Here is a 19023-nt window from a genome sequence, read left to right on the forward strand (position 1 = left end):
TTTAAAAGTGGCCTAAAACTTTTAAGTTCTTTAGGTGACACAATGGATCATTGAAATGCAGCCAGCCAGGGTCATTCCTATGTTAATTCGCACTGTTGGCAGCGTTTGTAAGACGGTGTGAATGGCTGCGTTTGATTGATACGCGATTATTGTTCTACAAGTCGAAGGCTTTCTCGCTGGCCACAAACGTGTGCGCTCGTGCTTGTGAGTCACGTTCATGCAGCTTAATAAGCTTGTGGAACCCTTGTGCTCACTGCTCAGCCCTCGACTACATCCCTGGCCCTCGCGGGTCCATTTGGTTCCATTTGTACACTCTCGGAGGCATGTCCGTGAATGAAGGCATGCATACCAAACTGGAGGTTTGAGGAGAATCTTGATATGTCTACCAATCACTTTGTATTTGTGTAGTGCCAAATCGTAACAAGTTATCCCGAGACACGTTACGCGTAGAGCAGGTGCAGACAGAGCGCCCATACTACTGTCTACAGAGACCCAACGTGCCCGCTGCATGAGCAAACACTTGGCAGCGGTGGCCAGGAGGGAAGAAGAAGCAGGCTCTGGGTGGGCGGCCATCTGCCTCCACAGTGTTGGCAGAGAGAGTAGAGACTGACGATCTGTACTATTCACCCAGTTTACATCTCTGCACACACAGTGCACATACTGTAGACTCACTGCATACAGTATATACAAGCAGAGCAGATAACGTTGCATACATTTGACAAATTGCTGCTGCTATGATTCCATCTTGTTTAAAAGTTGTATCCTTATCTACATCTGTCTATTGTGCAGTATGCTGTATATATTTTCCAAAAGCAAAGTCATAATTTCTCTTTGAGCTTGTGGATCTGCTACTTTTGATGCTTTTGTGTGACGCAGTAGTATGATAAAGGAGTAGGGCATTAATTCACCAACAAACACAAAACCCCCACAAAAGGGTAGAATAAGGAGAATAAGAGTTCCCCCCCTCCCCCCTGACAGCAACAACATGCATGCTAAGGACATACTCCTTGCCAGTGCTCTCTTGAACAAAGCTTAGAGCTGGAGTTGGTCCCTGGGCGTGAGCACTGCTCCCAATAGATAGGGATGGGTTCATTGATTGAATACTTTATTAACGATTTGCAAATTATTTATTTAGCGGATGCAAAGTCCTTAAGCCAATGATCTGCTTTTATGGAGGGTGACTAATCCTCCTTTCAGTCTTTGGAGAGAGGACAAACGTCAATGATGTGCACCATTGTGTGCTCCTCTCCACCACTACTGCTCCATTTTGTGAAGGCATGCCAAGCAGGGGCCTTGAATCTACTGAGCGTAGACCACCGGCTCCATTGTCCACAACGCCGTCCACAATCGCAACACCAGAGGGAGCTCCACTAATCACGTTCAACCAAGATTTGGCTCAAACGAGGGGTTAAATACGTTCTCCGGACTATGCCACAAATATGTGGAGCGCCCTACCAACAGTCGTAAAGGAATTGTGAATCCCTACTCTCCTTCGAATCCACTCTGGAAGAGCACATACAGGTGGCTGCAATTCGAAACTGTCCCCAATAAAAAGGAAAACAATTCTCTTTTTTTCCCCATGAAAATATGTAGTCTTTTTTGTGGCTTTCGCCTTTATTTTATATTTTTGAGTGGTGCAACCACTCCAAGGAACAGCAATGTCCTAACCTACCTATGTGACTATGTCCTAACCTATGTTTAGAGTACCAGTAGGGGCAAAAGTGGCGTTGTTGTGCCAGAAACAGAGAGAGAGAGATAGTGTTGCACTGTTGCCTGCTAATAAGCCTATCTCACAGAATTTCCCCGCCCCCCTTAATACGCCCCCTTTCGGGGTTAGTGGTGATAGCGTGACGTCACTCCATAGACGCTTCATGTTAACAGAGGTAATTTAAGAAGTCTACAACTTTTGTTTTTGCAAGGTAAGGTTTGTTCTATCTGTTCGAGCTGATTTACCATATTGTTTGCTTCATAATAATATTGGTCTGTCACATTTTTACATTAGAAAATGTACTTAGATTCTCCAGAGAAAAAAACGTGTAAATGCTCATGTTAAAGTCACCACTATTTACCGGAAGTGGGTGTGAAAAACGGGCTGTGAGATAGGCCTATTACAGAGAGAGAGGCAGGGGGAGAGGGGAGTTGGTACCACTCAGTTCACACGGGTGTGATTTTTGAGTGGTGTAAACCACTCCTACGACTGGCTTTGTTAGTTTACGTGTCTGTCTGTCTGTTTGTCTGTTCGTACCAAAAAATGAGCATGGTTGCTACGGTCACCCAGTTCACCCGGGTGTGATTTCATTACGTCAGACATAACGTCAGATCAGAGCTGATCAGGCTATATAAGACCTTACACCACTCAGTTCACACGGGTGTGATTTTTTTATAGAGGGACAGACAGTAGGCTGACAGGAAATGGGGAGAGAGATGGGGGGGGTGACATGCAGTAAGGGCCGTCGGGATCGGGATTCGAACCCACGGCACACTGCCAGACTGGATTACCAGCCAAGTTGCCTGGACCGCTGAGCCACGGCCCAGGCCCAGGCCAAAATATGTAGTCTTTAGTCTGTAGTTGCTGAACAATTACTACATTCAAAATGTAGCACCTGGAGCCAACTACTTTGGCTTTAAACAGACGACATCAAAGTGCTTGTCTTGTAGCAAAAACACACGGGTAACTCAAATGAATTGGACAGCCAACTAGTGCTGCACGATTCTTGCTCAAATTTAGAAATGAGATGATGATTGCATACAGTAGGTTCAATTAATCGTGCAGCACTAATAATGTGATAGACATATGTTGTGATAGACTGTAGATGTACTAACAAAACCACATGATGTGATGTTGTTGATTTCATGTGTACCTGTATCTCCACAGCTGTTGTCTGAGGCAGCACCAGGCAAAGTGAGGATAGTACACGGGGACATACTGACATACAGAATGGACCGGGGCTTCCCTTCACACATCACTACAGCCTGGGAGGACAGTGAGTACATGACGTGTGTGTGTGTGTGTGTGTGTGCGCTATTAACCCATTTAGGCCTGACGTCGAGAGAATATATATTCAAAGATTTGTGCCGCGTGTTCACGATTTTTCAAAAATAGCAGACCTACAAGCTCGTAGCGCGCCACTCGGTGGCGCGCTATGAGCTTGTAGATCTGCTATTTTTCAATAGCTAAAGCATAACATAATGCTAACACCAAAAGGGGTTCCCGCCCCAAAATGGGTTAACGTGCGCATGCACAAATGCTGTATCATTGTGTTATTAATGAATGTACTGCATGTTAATGGCATGACATTGTACCATAGTCGTTAACATAGTCAGCACCATAGTCGGTACCATAGTGCAACCCTAGCAGCTTAGACTTTTTGATTGAATTCTTTATTGACATATTCGCATGTACAAGTAAAAACACATGCATAGTTACAATAGTTAAAAGGATAAACACAAAATGGCTTGAAGGGTTGCATTGTATTGTGGTCCTTTTGACGATTGTTCAAAACACAACAGTAATATTCGTTGCTGTCGGGAGGAAACCTCATGACTCCATTCTTGAGGTTTTAGATTATTTTGGCAAAAATCAGTGCTATTGAATACCCTTTACGTCTGTGTGTTGTTTCGAAAATATTGAAAGTAGTAAAAAGTGCTTTGGACAAAACCTCTTAACTCCATTGGACCCTCAAAATGTCTGCTAAAGCAACTAACTCCACCACCTCTCCCCTTCTCATGGAAGTAATTGACAATATATAAAGTTACAACACCAACTTTGATGAGGCTGTATTGCTTTGTTTTAAAAATATAAGGTTTTCTTAATTTCCTGAAAAATGTATATTTTTCATTTCCTGAAAAATGAACATTTTGGAGTTATGAGGTTTCCTCCCAAAGATATACTGTATAAGTCATATATCTGGATGATGTTACAATTTGGGCATAGTTATGAATAGGTCCTGCTATCATTCAGCCATGTTTTGTGTGATGATTTTAAATCGTCTTTGGGACCATGGACTTTAGACTTTAATTAGGAAGCCCATTCCACATGACAGCTGCTCAGTATATGAACGAGCCCTTACAGCTGTTAAATCGACATCGTCTAAAGTCTGGTAGAATACCTATGGGTGTCCCTGACCTTCACCAAATTGTTAACTAGATACTTGGGTACCTCACTGTTTGCAATCCTGGCTGTGAACCATACACATTTTCATGTCAGATACTCTCTCCTCAACTCGAAGCCACTTTAGGCTAAACAAAGTTGGCAGGGAGAAGATGTGTTCTGGGATGTAGTTTAAGGATTGATCTGATAATTTTGTTCTGAGAGGTCTGTAGCTTTGTTTAGAGGATATTAGGGGTGCTGGAAGTATCAGGAAGTGCAAGCGTAGTCAAAATGACATTGTACTAGTGCTGATGCCAGTATTTTCAGGGCTCTTTGACCTTCCCGAGTCAATGACTCTAGCAAGACATTTTGCTTTTTGATTTACTGTTTTTTGTTTTACTATTTTACTGACTTTCCAATGCCATGTTCTCTCTCATTGTTGTCTAATATGCAACCTAAATATGTGACTGCCTCCCTGGCTTTGACTTCATGAGTTCAGGAGAGTTCATTAGGTTGTGATTAGACCCAAAGAGTATTGACTCGGTTTTACCAAGGTTACGTAAGTGACAACTTATTATGATTAGTGTAGATTTTCGTCTTACACAAACATTAAATTCCCATTGACAATGAATGGAGAATTCTACGTCTGTGTCTGTGCAAATAGGCATAGTGTCTATTTTACGGCATGATGTACGATGATAAGAGCGCCCCTCACTTCACACGGGTGTGATATTTTGTCCTACCTCCGACTTGTCCTCATGGGAGACTAGTAGGGCGAGTCGTCCGCGAAAAGGAACAAGTTGCAGTTACAGGCTGATTTCATAATAAAATGAAGAGTGGACCTAGTATACTCCCCTGTGGGACCCCGCATGAGAGTGTGAGAGTGGGGTGAGGACAATGTGCCGCTTGTGTGTCCACCACTTGGTCTCTTTCCCCCAGATATGATATCAGGTGGGTTGCCAATTTTAACCAATCAGGAGAGAGTACCCATTTATCAGCTTAAATGTCAGTTTTTCTGTTCCAATTGTATCTGCTTTCTTTCTTTGTGTGATGTAATATATTACAGGCATTTTTCTTACTTTTTTCAGGGTTAAAGGTTAAAAATTGTTAAAAAGATTCTTAACCGATTTTGGTGTTAGCATTATGTTATGCTTTAGCTATTGAAAAATAGCAGATCTACAAGCTCATAGCGCGCCACTCTTGTAGGTCTGCTATTTTTTTTAAATCGAAGAACCACTGACATAGAAACATAGCTTTTTCAGAAAACTGTCAGGATGTAGAAGACATTTTTAGAATCTGATCTCAGGTCAAAATGGGTTAAACGCTTATTTAACGGAAAGAAAATCACTTATTGTCATGTTTCATTGGTTTGTGTTGTTTCTCAGAGCCACCCAACCTCCACATCATAGGGAATCTGCCGTTCAGCGTGTCCACTCCTCTTATTATCAAGTGGCTGGAGAACATCTCAAACAGAAGCGGGCCTTTCGCCTTCGGACGCACGCGGCTCACGCTCACCTTCCAGAAGGAGGTGGTCGAGGTAAGGAGGAACGCTCAGCACCCACAATGCACCATTATTTCGTTGCTGTCGCGTATAGAAATCTTTTAAGTACAAAAAAACCTTCCTTTTAATTATCATTTTAACAATATTAAAATAGTGAAAATAGCCAATGTACAAGCTCATAAGGCTCATGAGATGTTTGGAACTTGTAGTTGTAGATCGGCTATTTTCACTACCTTTGTGCGACACTTTTGTATGATGAAGTAGGGCATCAATTTACAAAGAAAAAAACGTTGAAAGTTGAAATATGGCGATACCAGGTTTCTGCCCGAAAGCAGCGATTTCGTAATGCGACGCATCCTTCGCCAAGACACTTTACAACTCTGTGAGGACTAAACATAAAACGGCTACATAAGCCATTTCCCACGTTTTCAACGTACACATTTAAGTCATAATTAATTTATCTCACCTGTTCTAAACAAAGGTACAAAATGAAGTGCTTGTTCTAATATATTATTAAATTGCAACAAAGGAGAAGTGAGACTGGGAACACGGTACATGTGTTGCCCCAGTTAATAACGCAGATTTACAAAACATGTCGTTGCTGTCTCGTAAATTTCTACTTTTTAGGTTTCTTTTGAATATGAATACAAAAGTGTTTCACAAAAGTAGTGAAAATTGCTGATCAGATCTATGAGCTTGTAGGGAACCCCTTTTGGTGTTTTAAGCATTATGTTATACTTTAGCTATTGAAAAATAGCAGATCTACAACAAGCTCTTAGCGCGGCACCAAGTGTCACGCTATACGAGCTTGTAGATCTGCTATTTTTGAAAAATCTATTGAAAATGTGGCGCAAATGTTCAGAGCGAACATGGCCGTTCGACTGATAGAATTGTAAAACGCGGCCGTTCGACTGACAGAATTGTAAAACGCGGCCGTTCGACTGACAGAATTGTAAAACGCGGCCGTTCGACTGATAGAATTGTAAAACGCGGCCGTTCGACTGATAGAATTGTAAAACGCGGCCGTTCGACTGACAGAATTGTAAAACGCGGCCGTTCGACTGATAGAATTGTAAAACGCGGCCGTTCGACTGATAGAATTGTAAAACGCGGCCGTTCGACTGACAGAATTGTAAAACGCGGCCGTTCGACTGATAGAATTGTAAAACGCGGCCGTTCGACTGATAGAATTGTAAAACGCGCCCGTTAGACTGATAGAATTGTAAAACGTGGCCGTTCGACTGATAGAATTGTAAAACTAGGCCGTTTGACTGATAGAATTGTAAAACACGGCCGTTCGACTGATAGAATTGTAAAACGCGGCCGTTCGACTTACAGAATTGTAAAACGCGGCCGTTCGACTGATAGAATTGTAAAACTAGGCCGTTTGACTGATAGAATTGTAAAACGCGGCCGTTCGACTGATAGAATTGTAAAACGCGGCCGTTCGACTTACAGAATTGTAAAACGCGGCCGTTCGACTGATAGAATTGTAAAACTAGGCCGTTTGACTGATAGAATTGTAAAACGCGGCAGTTCGACTGATAGAATTGTAAAACGCGGCCGTTCGACTGATAGAATTGTAAAACTAGGCCGTTCGACTGATAGAATTGTAAAACGTGGCCGTTCGACTGATAGAATTGTAAAACTAGGCCGTTTGACTGATAGAATTGTAAAACGCGGCCGTTCGACTGATAGAATTGTAAAACGTGGCCGTTAGACTGATAGAATTGTAAAACTAGGCCGTTCGACTGATATTCATAGAATTCTATGACTGTGTGTGTGTGTGTGTGTAGCGTCTGACAGCCAGCACCTCCAGCAGACAGAGGAGTCGTCTGTCCGTCATGGCCCAGTACCTGTGCACCGTCCATGACTGCTTCACCATCCCTGGACGAGCCTTCGTCCCCAAACCTAAGGTAAGGATCACGCACGCGTGTGCACACATATCTATCTGTCTTTATATCTACACTACTGCTGCATAATAGTGGGACCATGCTGTACCCCCCCCCCCCCCCCCCCCACACACACACACACACACACACACACACACACACACACTAGGGCATTAAGCAACTAGTCGACTAGTTTACTAGTCGACTAGTAAATCCACTAGTCGACCTTGTTGGTACTAGTTGATAAAAATAAAAATAAAATCATTTTTTTTTCCCCCCGATTTTGTAGGCCTCAAGATCAGGTAGATTATAGTTATAGTCACCAATGTACACAGTTTTTAAATGTACATGTTCCAAAAAAAAACCAAATGTGGTTAAACAACTAGTCGACTATTAAACTAGGCAACTAGTCAACTAGTAAAAATGACTAGAAGTGAATGCCCTAACACACACACACGCACGCACACACACACACACACTACAAGGTGTCTTTGAGGCTGCATGCGATGTTGTCTCGGTCCTATCTCATTTCAGGACCCTTTCTGGGTGGTAATGATGCCTGCTGGGTATTTGAGAGACGAGGCTCCATAATGAGAGAGATAGACAGAGAGAGAGAGAGAACTGCTGGTGTAGGTCCCTTTGCCTCCGTGTGTGTGTGTGTGTGTGTGTCTCACTGGTGTCAGGAAGAACTACGCTGTTACGTAACACGAGAAAGCTGTGTGTCGTGCATGTGAAAATGAAAGGATTTTGTATGTCTCACAATGTCTATTTCTCAAATTCAACTCTACATTTGTCCCTAACAAGTATAGTCACACACACACACGCACGCTAGGGCTTTAAGCAACTAGTCGACTATTCAACTAGTCGACTATTCTACTAGTCGACTAGTAAATCCACTAGTTGACCTTGTTGGTACTAGTTGACTAGTTGATTAAAAAAAATAAAAAATCCCATTTTTGTAGGCCTAGAATGGCCTACAAAGGTCAGCTAGAATGCTACATTATAGTCACCAATGTACACAGTTTTTAAATGTACACATTATTTAAAAAACAAAAAAATAACTTTTTTTTTTACATACAGTAATAGGTTGTTAAACAACTAGTTTAACTGAAAGCCCTAGCGCACACACACACACACACACACACACACACACACACACACACACACGCACACACACACACACACGTTGTATATGTTAATTTCAGTGAAGAGACTGGAGGGATAATAACAGTGGACCAATTAAAAACATATAATAATTTTGGAAATATTCCAATTGTCGCCTTACGCATGAGAAAAACAATCGGTGATCGGGATCGGTCCCCGAAAAAAACCCTGATTGGAGCATCCCTAAAAAAAGACATGAAAAAAGTTATGAAAACATCACAGGCCTCCTTACGCATTAGAAGGACAATAATATCAGTCCCTAGAACCGAGGATTGGTGTTTCAATGCAATCTATCGTGGTTAAAATGGAGTTTTGCCGTTACGAACATGTTTGGAAGTGAACACGTTGATAGCTGAAAGTAGTTGACTTCAAGCTCCTTCGGTGCATTTAAAAACTGTGTACATTGGTGACTATAACTATAATCTACCTGATCTTGAGGCCTGCAAAATTGGGGGAAAAAAGAAAAGAAAAATCAACTAGTCGACTAGTACCAACAAGGTCGACTAGTGGATTTACTATAGTCGACTAGTTGAATAGTCGACTAGTTGAATAGTCGACTAGCTGCTTAATGCCCTAGCTTGAATATCAGTTCCGTTGGGCCTTGGCTCATGCGTTAGGCTGTAGGAGGTCCAGTGCTGTGGGTAAATATTTAATCCCATGTGTGGTGGAGAGGAAGAGAGTCAAGAGATGGCACAGTGTGAACCTGATTGTTTATTCTGTTAGAAGAAGAGATGATTATTTCATCACACTCGGCAGCCTCACTCTGTCGTCTTTTCAGATAAGCTGAGAGTTCTTCTTTGTTCAGCGTCTCACGTCATGCGTGTGCCAAAATGTGGGTTTTGAAATTTGAGCGTGCTCGTTTGGCTTTTGTTTTTAAAAAGCTAGACGTCGTGTGTGTTGTTCACGCTGCGTGTTTGTACTGTTCGGTACGTAACGTGTGCTTTAGATCATTGGTTCCCAACCTTTTTATGCTGAAGTACCACCTCAGAAAATATTTGGCTCTCCAAGTACTGTACCACCACAATAACTGAGCGTAACGGCCGGGCTCCACCGGGCGTGTCAGCGTCGCGTCTCCATCACCGCCAGGGAATGTTCCCTTTTTAATCAATGAAGGGTGGCTCCACTGCCCGCGTTGCGTTGACGGAGACGCGACGCGTGCATTAAAATTGAACCGGTGAGTTTTTTGACGCACGCGACGGAGACGCAACGCGTCCGGTGGAGCCCTGGCGTAATACAGGAGCGTATTCCTGTCCTTTTTGTTCCATTCCTAAGCCAATAATGCTGCTGCTCTGACAAAACTCTGTGTAAAAGTCAGCACAACTGATGATATTTATTTCTAATGTGATTAATCTGTTCTCAAATCTTCTATTAACGGCTAGGTGTGCTGTCATGCTCATTTCAGCACGGCTGAATAGCCTATTTCAACCAATTGCTTGGTCAGATCATCTCAGATGAACTACCTGTAATATAAATATTTCATTCCACTTTTGTCTTTTTTTCTGTGTACCACCAGAGGGGGGCTCAAGTACCACCAGTGGTACTAGTACGTACCAGTGGTACTAGTATGTACCAGTGGTACTAGTACGTACCAGTGGTACTAGTATGTACCAGTGGTACTAGTACGTACCAGTGGTACTAGTGCGTACCAGTGGTACTAGTACGTACCAGTGGTACTAGTATGTACCAGTGGTACTAGTATGTACCAGTGGTACTAGTATGTACCAGTGGTACTAGTACGTACCAGTGGTACTAGTATGTACCAGTGGTACTAGTACGTACCAGTGGTACTAGTACGTACCAGTGGTACTAGTATGTACCAGTGGTACTAGTATGTACCAGTGGTACTAGTACGTACCAGTGGTATTAGTACGTACCAGTGCGGTACTAGTATGTACCAGTGGTACTAGTATGTACCAGTGGTATTAGTATGTACCAGTGGTATTAGTACGTACCAGTACGGTACTAGTATGTACCAGTGGTACTAGTATGTACCAGTGGTACTAGTACGTACCAGTGGTATTAGTACGTACCAGTACGGTACTAGTATGTACCAGTGGTACTAGTATGTACCAGTGGTACTAGTATGTACCAGTGGTACTAGTACGTACCAGTGGTATTAGTACGTACCAGTACGGTACTAGTATGTACCAGTGGTACTAGTATGTACCAGTGGTATTAGTACGTACCAGTACGGTACTAGTATGTACCAGTGGTACTAGTATGTACCAGTGGTATTAGTACGTACCAGTACGGTACTAGTATGTACCAGTGGTACTAGTACGTACCAGTGGTATTAGTATGTACCAGTGGTATTAGTATGTACCAGTGGTACTAGTATGTACCAGTGGTACTAGTACGTACCAGTACGGTACTAGTATGTACCAGTGGTACTAGTACGTACCAGTGGTATTAGTATGTACCAGTGGTATTAGTATGTACCAGTGGTACTAGTATGTACCAGTGGTATTAGTACGTACCAGTACGGTACTAGTATGTACCAGTGGTACTAGTACGTACCAGTGGTATTAGTATGTACCAGTGGTATTAGTACGTACCAGTACGGTACTAGTATGTACCAGTGGTACTAGTATGTACCAGTGGTATTAGTACGTACCAGTACGGTACTAGTATGTACCAGTGGTACTAGTACGTACCAGTGGTACTAGTATGTACCAGTGGTATTAGTACGTACCAGTACGGTACTAGTATGTACCAGTGGTACTAGTATGTACCAGTGGTATTAGTACGTACCAGTACGGTACTAGTATGTACCAGTGGTACTAGTATGTACCAGTGGTATTAGTACGTACCAGTACGGTACTAGTATGTACCAGTGGTACTAGTATGTACCAGTGGTACTAGTACGTACCAGTGGTATTAGTATGTACCAGTGGTATTAGTACGTACCAGTGGTACTAGTACGTACCAGTGGTACTAGTATGTACCAGTGGTACTAGTATGTACCAGTGGTACTAGTACGTACCAGTGGTATTAGTATGTACCAGTGGTATTAGTACGTACCAGTGGTACTAGTACGTACCAGTGGTACTAGTACGTACCAGTGGTACTAGTATGTACCAGTGGTACTAGTACGTACCAGTGGTATTAGTACGTACCAGTACGGTACTAGTATGTACCAGTGGTACTAGTATGTACCAGTGGTATTAGTATGTACCAGTGGTACTAGTATGTACCAGTGGTACTAGTATGTACCAGTGGTACTAGTATGTACCAGTGGTACTAGTACGTACCAGTGGTATTAGTACGTACCAGTGGTACTAGTATGTACCAGTGGTACTAGTATGTACCAGTGGTACTAGTACGTACCAGTGGTATTAGTACGTACCAGTACGGTACTAGTATGTACCAGTGGTACTAGTATGTACCAGTGGTACTAGTATGTACCAGTGCGGTACTAGTATGTACCAGTGGTACTAGTATGTACCAGTGGTATTAGTACGTACCAGTGGTACTAGTATGTACCAGTGGTACTAGTATGTACCAGTGGTACTAGTACGTACCAGTGGTATTAGTACGTACCAGTACGGTACTAGTATGTACCAGTGGTACTAGTATGTACCAGTGGTACGTAGTACGTACCACTGGTACTAGTATGTACCAGTGGTACTAGTATGTACCAGTGCGGTACTAGTTTGTACCAGTGGTACTAGTACGTACCAGTGCGGTACTAGTATGTACCAGTGCGGTACTAGTATGTACCAGTGCGGTACTAGTATGTACCAGTGCGGTACTAGTACGTACCAGTGCGGTACTAGTATGTACCAGTGTGGTACTAGTACGTACCAGTGTGGTACTAGTATGTACCAGTGTGGTACTAGTATGTACCAGTGTGGTACTAGTACGTACCAGTGTGGTACTAGTACGTACCAGTGGTACTAGTACGTACCAGTGGTACTATTATGTACCAGTGGTACTAGTATGTACCAGTGCGGTACTAGTACGTACCAGTGCGGTACTAGTACGTACCAGTGGTACGTAGTACGTACCAGTGGTTGGGAACCTCTGCTTTAGTGTTCCAAGGCGTCCTCACTCCTCAGCAAACTTTGTTAACACAGTCAGCATCACAATCGTTTCAACCACTTCATCCATTATTCGTCGTTGGCTATACAAAAAAGATAGCAGATATAGAAGCTCACAGCATGTCTCTTCATGCCTTTCAGCCTTTACGTTTGCTATTTTCAAACTTTAAATCATGAAAGTATAGAGGGTACGATATGCGCATGCATAAAGGGCTGTCAAGGGCTCCTTGACATGAACAAGTTTGAGAACCACAGCTTTATAGATGAATACGCAGCCCACTCACGCATGCACGCGCACACTTCAGGAGACCGTCTCCCTGTATGTTTGAGTGGGTACTTGGGAAAGAGCTGATATCATTAGGAGAAATGATGGGTCTTTGACGAGCAGGGCTCCAACTACTGACAGCGTTCTCATAAAGGACCGGAAAGAACAGAGACTACAGTAATGCTATACTGTATCATCATCTATGCATCATGTACATGACGCCCCCTTTTAGGCTGCTATGTTCAGACCGGCAGCCCAGATCAGATTTACAGCCTTGTATCCAGATTGGTGTGTGTGTGTGTGTGTGTGTGTGTGTGTGTGTGTGTGTGTGTGTGTGTGTGTGTGTGTGTGTGTGTGTGTGTGTGTGTGTGTGTGTGTGTGTGTGTGTGTGTGTGTGTGTGTGTGTGTGTGTGTGTGTGTGTTTGTTTAAATTGATTGATTGGTTGAATACTTTATTAGTCAAAAATGTGAACAGCATGGAAGTAGTACGGTTGTAGTCAGTAAAACACTAGTCAGGATAACACACAGGATAATCCCTGATAATGATCTTCCGAGATCAAAACATGTTTTAATAAATAAATGCTGTTCTCCCGGAGTGCCCGGATCGGATGTTTTGATCCCGTTTCATCCGTGAGCACCAGTCTCCATTGACACTTGTTCTTACTATAGTTACCTTTTCTCTCCTGTGAGCATCTGGTTGTTCTTGTTTAGGGAGGGTTGAAATGCAATTTCTTTGTGAGGACCTTAGTCATTTAGAGGACCTAGTCATACTGACGGCCTAGCCTGATTGGCTGCCTCGTCTGCCTCCTCTGGCCAATGCGACAGCAAGCAACGGCGTCCAGGCACACACGCACCTCTGGCCAATGGGACAGCAACCAACTGCATGCATGCACACACTCGACACTCGCAGTGTATAACAGAGGGAGCCGATCTTGCGATCTGCAAGAATCACTCGCAACATGTTTTACACCGTCGGGTCCGTCGCGACGAGTGGACAGTTTGAAAATGCGGGTCCTACGTGCATTAAGCCATTAACGTTTGTTCCGGCTGGTTTTGTTTTGTCCAACGCCATTACGTGAAACAGCATGGCTGCGCCTGACGCGTGGATAATAATAATAATATGGGGGGAAAACAAAGACAAAAAGGGGGACAACGGAGACGGCGCCTGTTTCACCTGACACATTATTACTATGTCATCATTTCTTGTTTTCAATCGTTGTCTCAATTTGTCTGTGCCTGACACTACACTCTACACTGACACTGAAGATGTGTCTCAGTCTGGACGCTCCGACACTGAATTCATACTCGGTCGCACGGCGGTGTCGCTCGCCGAAAGTAGCCGATCTTCAAGCTTCAACAACACGTCGCAAACCCCCAACACAGCCCGTTGTGAGCTTGTACCAGATAGGCTATTTTCCCGCGAGCGACATGGTTGTACTACAAGAGCAGTAAGTAAGTTAAGCATTGCTCGGCCCTAAGTCGTTACGCCGTTACCACAGCAACCAATGCGGCCACGTCGACGACGTCGTCTGCATGCACAAGTCCAGTCTGATCACTTGTAAATTATATTATGGACAGTCAGCCCTAAAGATCAGCTTTGAGAAACAGACATTTGCCTGTAGACTGGACAATTCTCTCTCTCTCTCTCTCTCTCTCTCTCTCTCTCTCTCTCTCTCCTCCCTGTCCCTTTCTCTGTCTGTCTTGTTTACTGGTAGATGCAACGCTAATAACAAATTGGCGGAACAATAAAAATGTCTCTCGCAGCATGATTTATGAGGCAAAATTATAGACCGGTAGGGGCGGGGGGGGGGTATAGAGGTGGCATTTATTTAAGGCACAGGAAAACGGGCTCATAACAATGGGCTTTTGACTTTGTCAGATACATACGGCACAGTAGTTCTATATATCGTCTTGTCGAGATGCAGTAAAGCGATATGGAGTATTTGCAGGCCTGTGGTTATGGCGCTGTGCCGTTCTGCTGTAATTAAATAGGCGTTATGGGATATTGTTCCCATCGCTGCCTGTCATAAGCGATGGATGACCGTAATAACAATAAGGGGTCCGTGAGGACGGGTCACTGTTGGGCAGAAACCTCTTATCTCCATATTTATATATGTCCAAGTTTTTTTTTTTTTTGTTGTAAATGAACGCCCTACTTGATCACACTACAGCGTCACAAAAGCATCAACAGTAGCAGATCTACAAGCTCGACATGTGGCGCGGAACGACACGTTTCGAGCTTGTAGATCTGCTACCTTTTGATGCTTTTGAATGAAAGTAACAGTTTTGGACATATGAGGTTTCCACCCGACGGAGACGAAATAGTCTTTCTCTCCCTCCCTCTCAGTGTGTAGTTTTTAGACACACACACACACACACACACACACACACACACACACACACACACACACACACACACACACACACACACACACACACACACACACACACAGAGCCAGTAAATCGGCTAAGTGTTCTAATTGTCGGTATTATCTTGTTCTCTCTGTAGCTTTCAGATCAGTAATTGTCTTGCGGTTGCACCGGGATTTGTTCAAATGGAATTAGAATTGTCCCCAGTCCTTTTGTTGATTCCTGGCATGTCTTGTGTCGTGACGGCTGCAGCGAGCTGAGAGGCTGGCTATAGTCTGCTCTGCTCTGCTCTGCTCTCGTGCTCCGCTCTCGTGCATGCGTGCATGCGTGCGTGCGTGCGTGCGTGCGTGCGTGCGTGCGTGCGTGCGTGCGGAATATGAATTAGGAAAAGTGAAAAGATTCAGGTTTGGAGTCATGCTGATTTATTCTTGGTTACTGGTGGCCGGTGTGGCGCACACGTCACACACACACACACACACAGATCTACAAGCTCACAATGCATCCCTCCCAACGCGACTAAGTGTAAAATGATGATTGTGTGCGTGCGTACGTACATGCAGAATTCTTGGAAGGGGGTTGGAATTCTCATGACGGATCAGCTCAAGCGAGAGACAGTGCCACCACGAGATGAACTTGCGGTGTGAAACATGCGTGCCTGAGTGCGTTTTGAACAGTTTTGGACATAATATGAGGTTTCCACCCGACAGACGAAATGTATCAATCTGACGAGGGAGTGACAGATATTATCTGTCACTCCCTCGTACAGGTACAAGCAATGAAATGTTGGTGTGGCATTTCACAAGACTGTCAGTTAAAATATACAGCATAACAACAAGATGGTAATAATGATAATACTGGTTGTGACGAAGCTGGCAATAGTGTAGCTCTGGTCCATAGCGTTCTACTGCTTCTACGATTCTGCCCTGCAGTATAAGGCTATGGGACTTTCAGTTTTAAATCTCAAATCGAAATCAGACCAGCCTCTCCTCTTTAGCGTATTTTAAAAGAACGTTTTTGCTACTCACCAAACAAAGGCGGGTTGTGTCATTAGAAAGCCTACTTTCCTTAGTGGATGCACTCTGAGCCCCCCACCACACATATAAACGGTACTTTTTGGCCAGAAAGGGATTTTTTTTCACCGGAGGAAAAATATTCTCTATGAGGCAGTTCTCTGGGCAATATCGGTAGAGGGCACATTGGAGTAACTAAACGTATTTTTTTCCCGGTGGAAACAAAATCCCTTTTTGGCCAAAAAGTACAGTTGTGGTGGGGGGCTCAGAGTGCGTCCACTAAGGAAAGTAGGCTTTCTATTGACACAACCCGTCTTTGTATTGGTGAGTAGGTCAAACGTTCGTGAGATTTCCACTAAAGAGGAGAGTCTGGTCTGATTTCGATTTGAGATTTAAAACTGAAAGTCCCATAGCCTTATACTGCAGGGCAGAATCGTAGAAGCAGTAGAAGGCTATGGACCAGAGCTAGCAATAGTGCAGCTGAAGAAAGACGATTGGGTAAAAAAAGTATTTCGCAGCAATGAGGAGTGTGCAGAGTATGCGGGGGACAATAATTTTGCATCTGTATGTATTTGTGTATGTAATTTCCGTCTGCATGAGTCATATAATAAACCTGCAATGTGCAGGAAGTCTGTATTGATGGGTGAACCTTTCCAGAGCGTAGCTTTAATCAATCCATGTCAACGTTTCTGAGTAAATCCACTCTGGGTTTTGCCTGCAGTCTTAATTGCCTCTTCTCAAAGCATAAATACTGTAGAATTGACTTAATTTAACTCTGAGAGAGAACAAATGGAACCAAATGGACCTGCTAGGGACGGGTCCACTTGGTTCCAGTTCAACACTCTCATAGTTACAAATGTGACCGGGTCTGGCAAATAGGCCCTCATCTCGGCCAGAGTAATTTTTCAGTTTTTTACAGATTATTAAAGTAAAGAATGTAAGCTTTCATATGATGTATCATTCAATGAAATTGAAAATATTGAATATTTGAAGAAGATATGACCATTTTAAAATGATTGTGCCGTTTTACCCAAAGCTGAGAAAAACCCCTTTGAATGTTCACAACATTCACAACATTCACAAAACAAGCCTACTTTGACTTATAAATGTATACATTTAATTTGCCCAAATCAATAATCTGTTGGAATGAAAACCTTCTTCAACATTCAAACTGTGTTAATATGAAAAAAACGAAAATCACACAAAAGAAAATCTAGTTTATTTTAGATTTTCTGCCTTTTCATTATAGGCGAGATGAGGACCATCTTGCTAGACCTGGTCACAAATGGTTAATCATTAATTTGGTTCCATTTGTACACTCTCTGAGTTGCAAATGGTTAATCATCCATTTGGTTCCATTATATGTTCGCTCGCAGAGTTAAATCACATTTTTCCAGAGTGGTAACCGAAAATCCAAAGCGGCAGGTGCCAAGCAACACGAGGCACAATTAGCGGACTGACCCCTTGTCTTCACACATTTATTGTGTGAAAAAATGCTCTGGGTGGTTCTAAACAACATAGCAGATATCAAACCAACATCACCCACTATAAACATAGACACACGGGTGACAAATAGCCACGGCAGAGGAGAGGAAATGCCAACAGTTAAATGTGTGTGCGAGTGTGTGCGTGTGCGTGTGCGTGTGCGTGTGCGTGTGCACGTGCGTGCGTTGCTTGATTGCAGCCAGCTGGAGGGAGAGGGAGCATCCAATTTCAAGCGGACGGAGAGGGTTAATGAGGACGGGAATGTTTAATCCATTCGACATGATTTGTAGCGTCTATTGACGGGCAGAGGGGAGAGACGGGTGAGCGCGCTGGTCTTTATCCCAGCTATTTAATCTGTCCCACTCCCCCACCCCCAGACTGGCCCCTCTCTCTGTCACATTGAGTGACTGGGGGTCGTCCTTGAAGGTTTCTCTATCTGGGACGGTGTGACAGACAGCGGTGTCCCCTCAGGCTCACAGTGTCCTCAGCTTGTCCTGTAAGAGGAAAACAATCCGATCGGATCCAATCCCAAACACGCTTCTGTCATTAGTCACACACCTCCTGCTAATTCAGACACACTAATTGAAATGTCTATTAAAGGAGTCTGCTGCTGTTCTTGGTCTCTCTCTCTCTCTCTCTCTCTCTCTCTCTCTATCTATATACTGTGTGTGTGTGTGTGTGTGTGTGTGTGTGTGTGTGTGTGTGTGTGTGTGTGTGTGTGTGTGTGTGTGTGTGTGTGTGTGTGTGTGTGTGTGTGTGTGTGTGTGTGTGTGTGTGTGTGTGTGTGTGTGTGTGTGTGTGTGTGTGTGTGTGTGTGGTCAGAATCAACATTATTGTCACATCGCAGGTTTACAGGTGAAAAGAAGTGGGTGCAAGCTTTCTTTGTGCAAGGCTTGCACTGCAAGCTCTATGTTTTTTGTAGTTTCAGAAAGAAAAGATGCGGAGGGAGGGGGAGGGGAGAGCGTGGACAAAAATAAATCAAACGGCAAAGAGAAACGTGCCAGAGATGGACAAAAATCTAAGATATCTACATATATAAACAAAAATATCTACATAATGTATACACAAAGATATCTCGTACATTATGTAATATACACACAGCATAATCCTGCTGTTTATACATGAGGCGCTTAAGGTTTATTATTGCCGTGGCGGCGTGATACTGTTTTGTTGCTTAATATTCCGGTCATGGGGTTGAGGACTGTT

At 43.5% G+C, this 19023-nt stretch overlaps 1 protein-coding gene across 2 annotated transcripts in view; it reads left to right on the forward strand.

Annotated features, from left to right (window-relative positions):
- The window catches only part of tfb1m (transcription factor B1, mitochondrial), a 95393-nt gene that overhangs the window by 9853 nt on the left and 66517 nt on the right, over nt 1–19023 (forward strand). For both annotated transcript variants that reach the window (XM_079528275.1, XM_079528276.1), the window contains exons 4-6: nt 2876–2984; nt 5476–5627; nt 7388–7507. In XM_079528275.1, the coding sequence (XP_079384401.1) occupies nt 2876–2984; nt 5476–5627; nt 7388–7507 (381 nt within the window). The remainder of the gene's footprint in view (nt 1–2875; nt 2985–5475; nt 5628–7387; nt 7508–19023) is intronic.

Source organism: Electrona antarctica, assembly GCF_951216825.1.
Source record: "Electrona antarctica genome assembly, chromosome: 18".
NCBI lineage: Eukaryota > Metazoa > Chordata > Actinopteri > Myctophiformes > Myctophidae > Electrona > Electrona antarctica.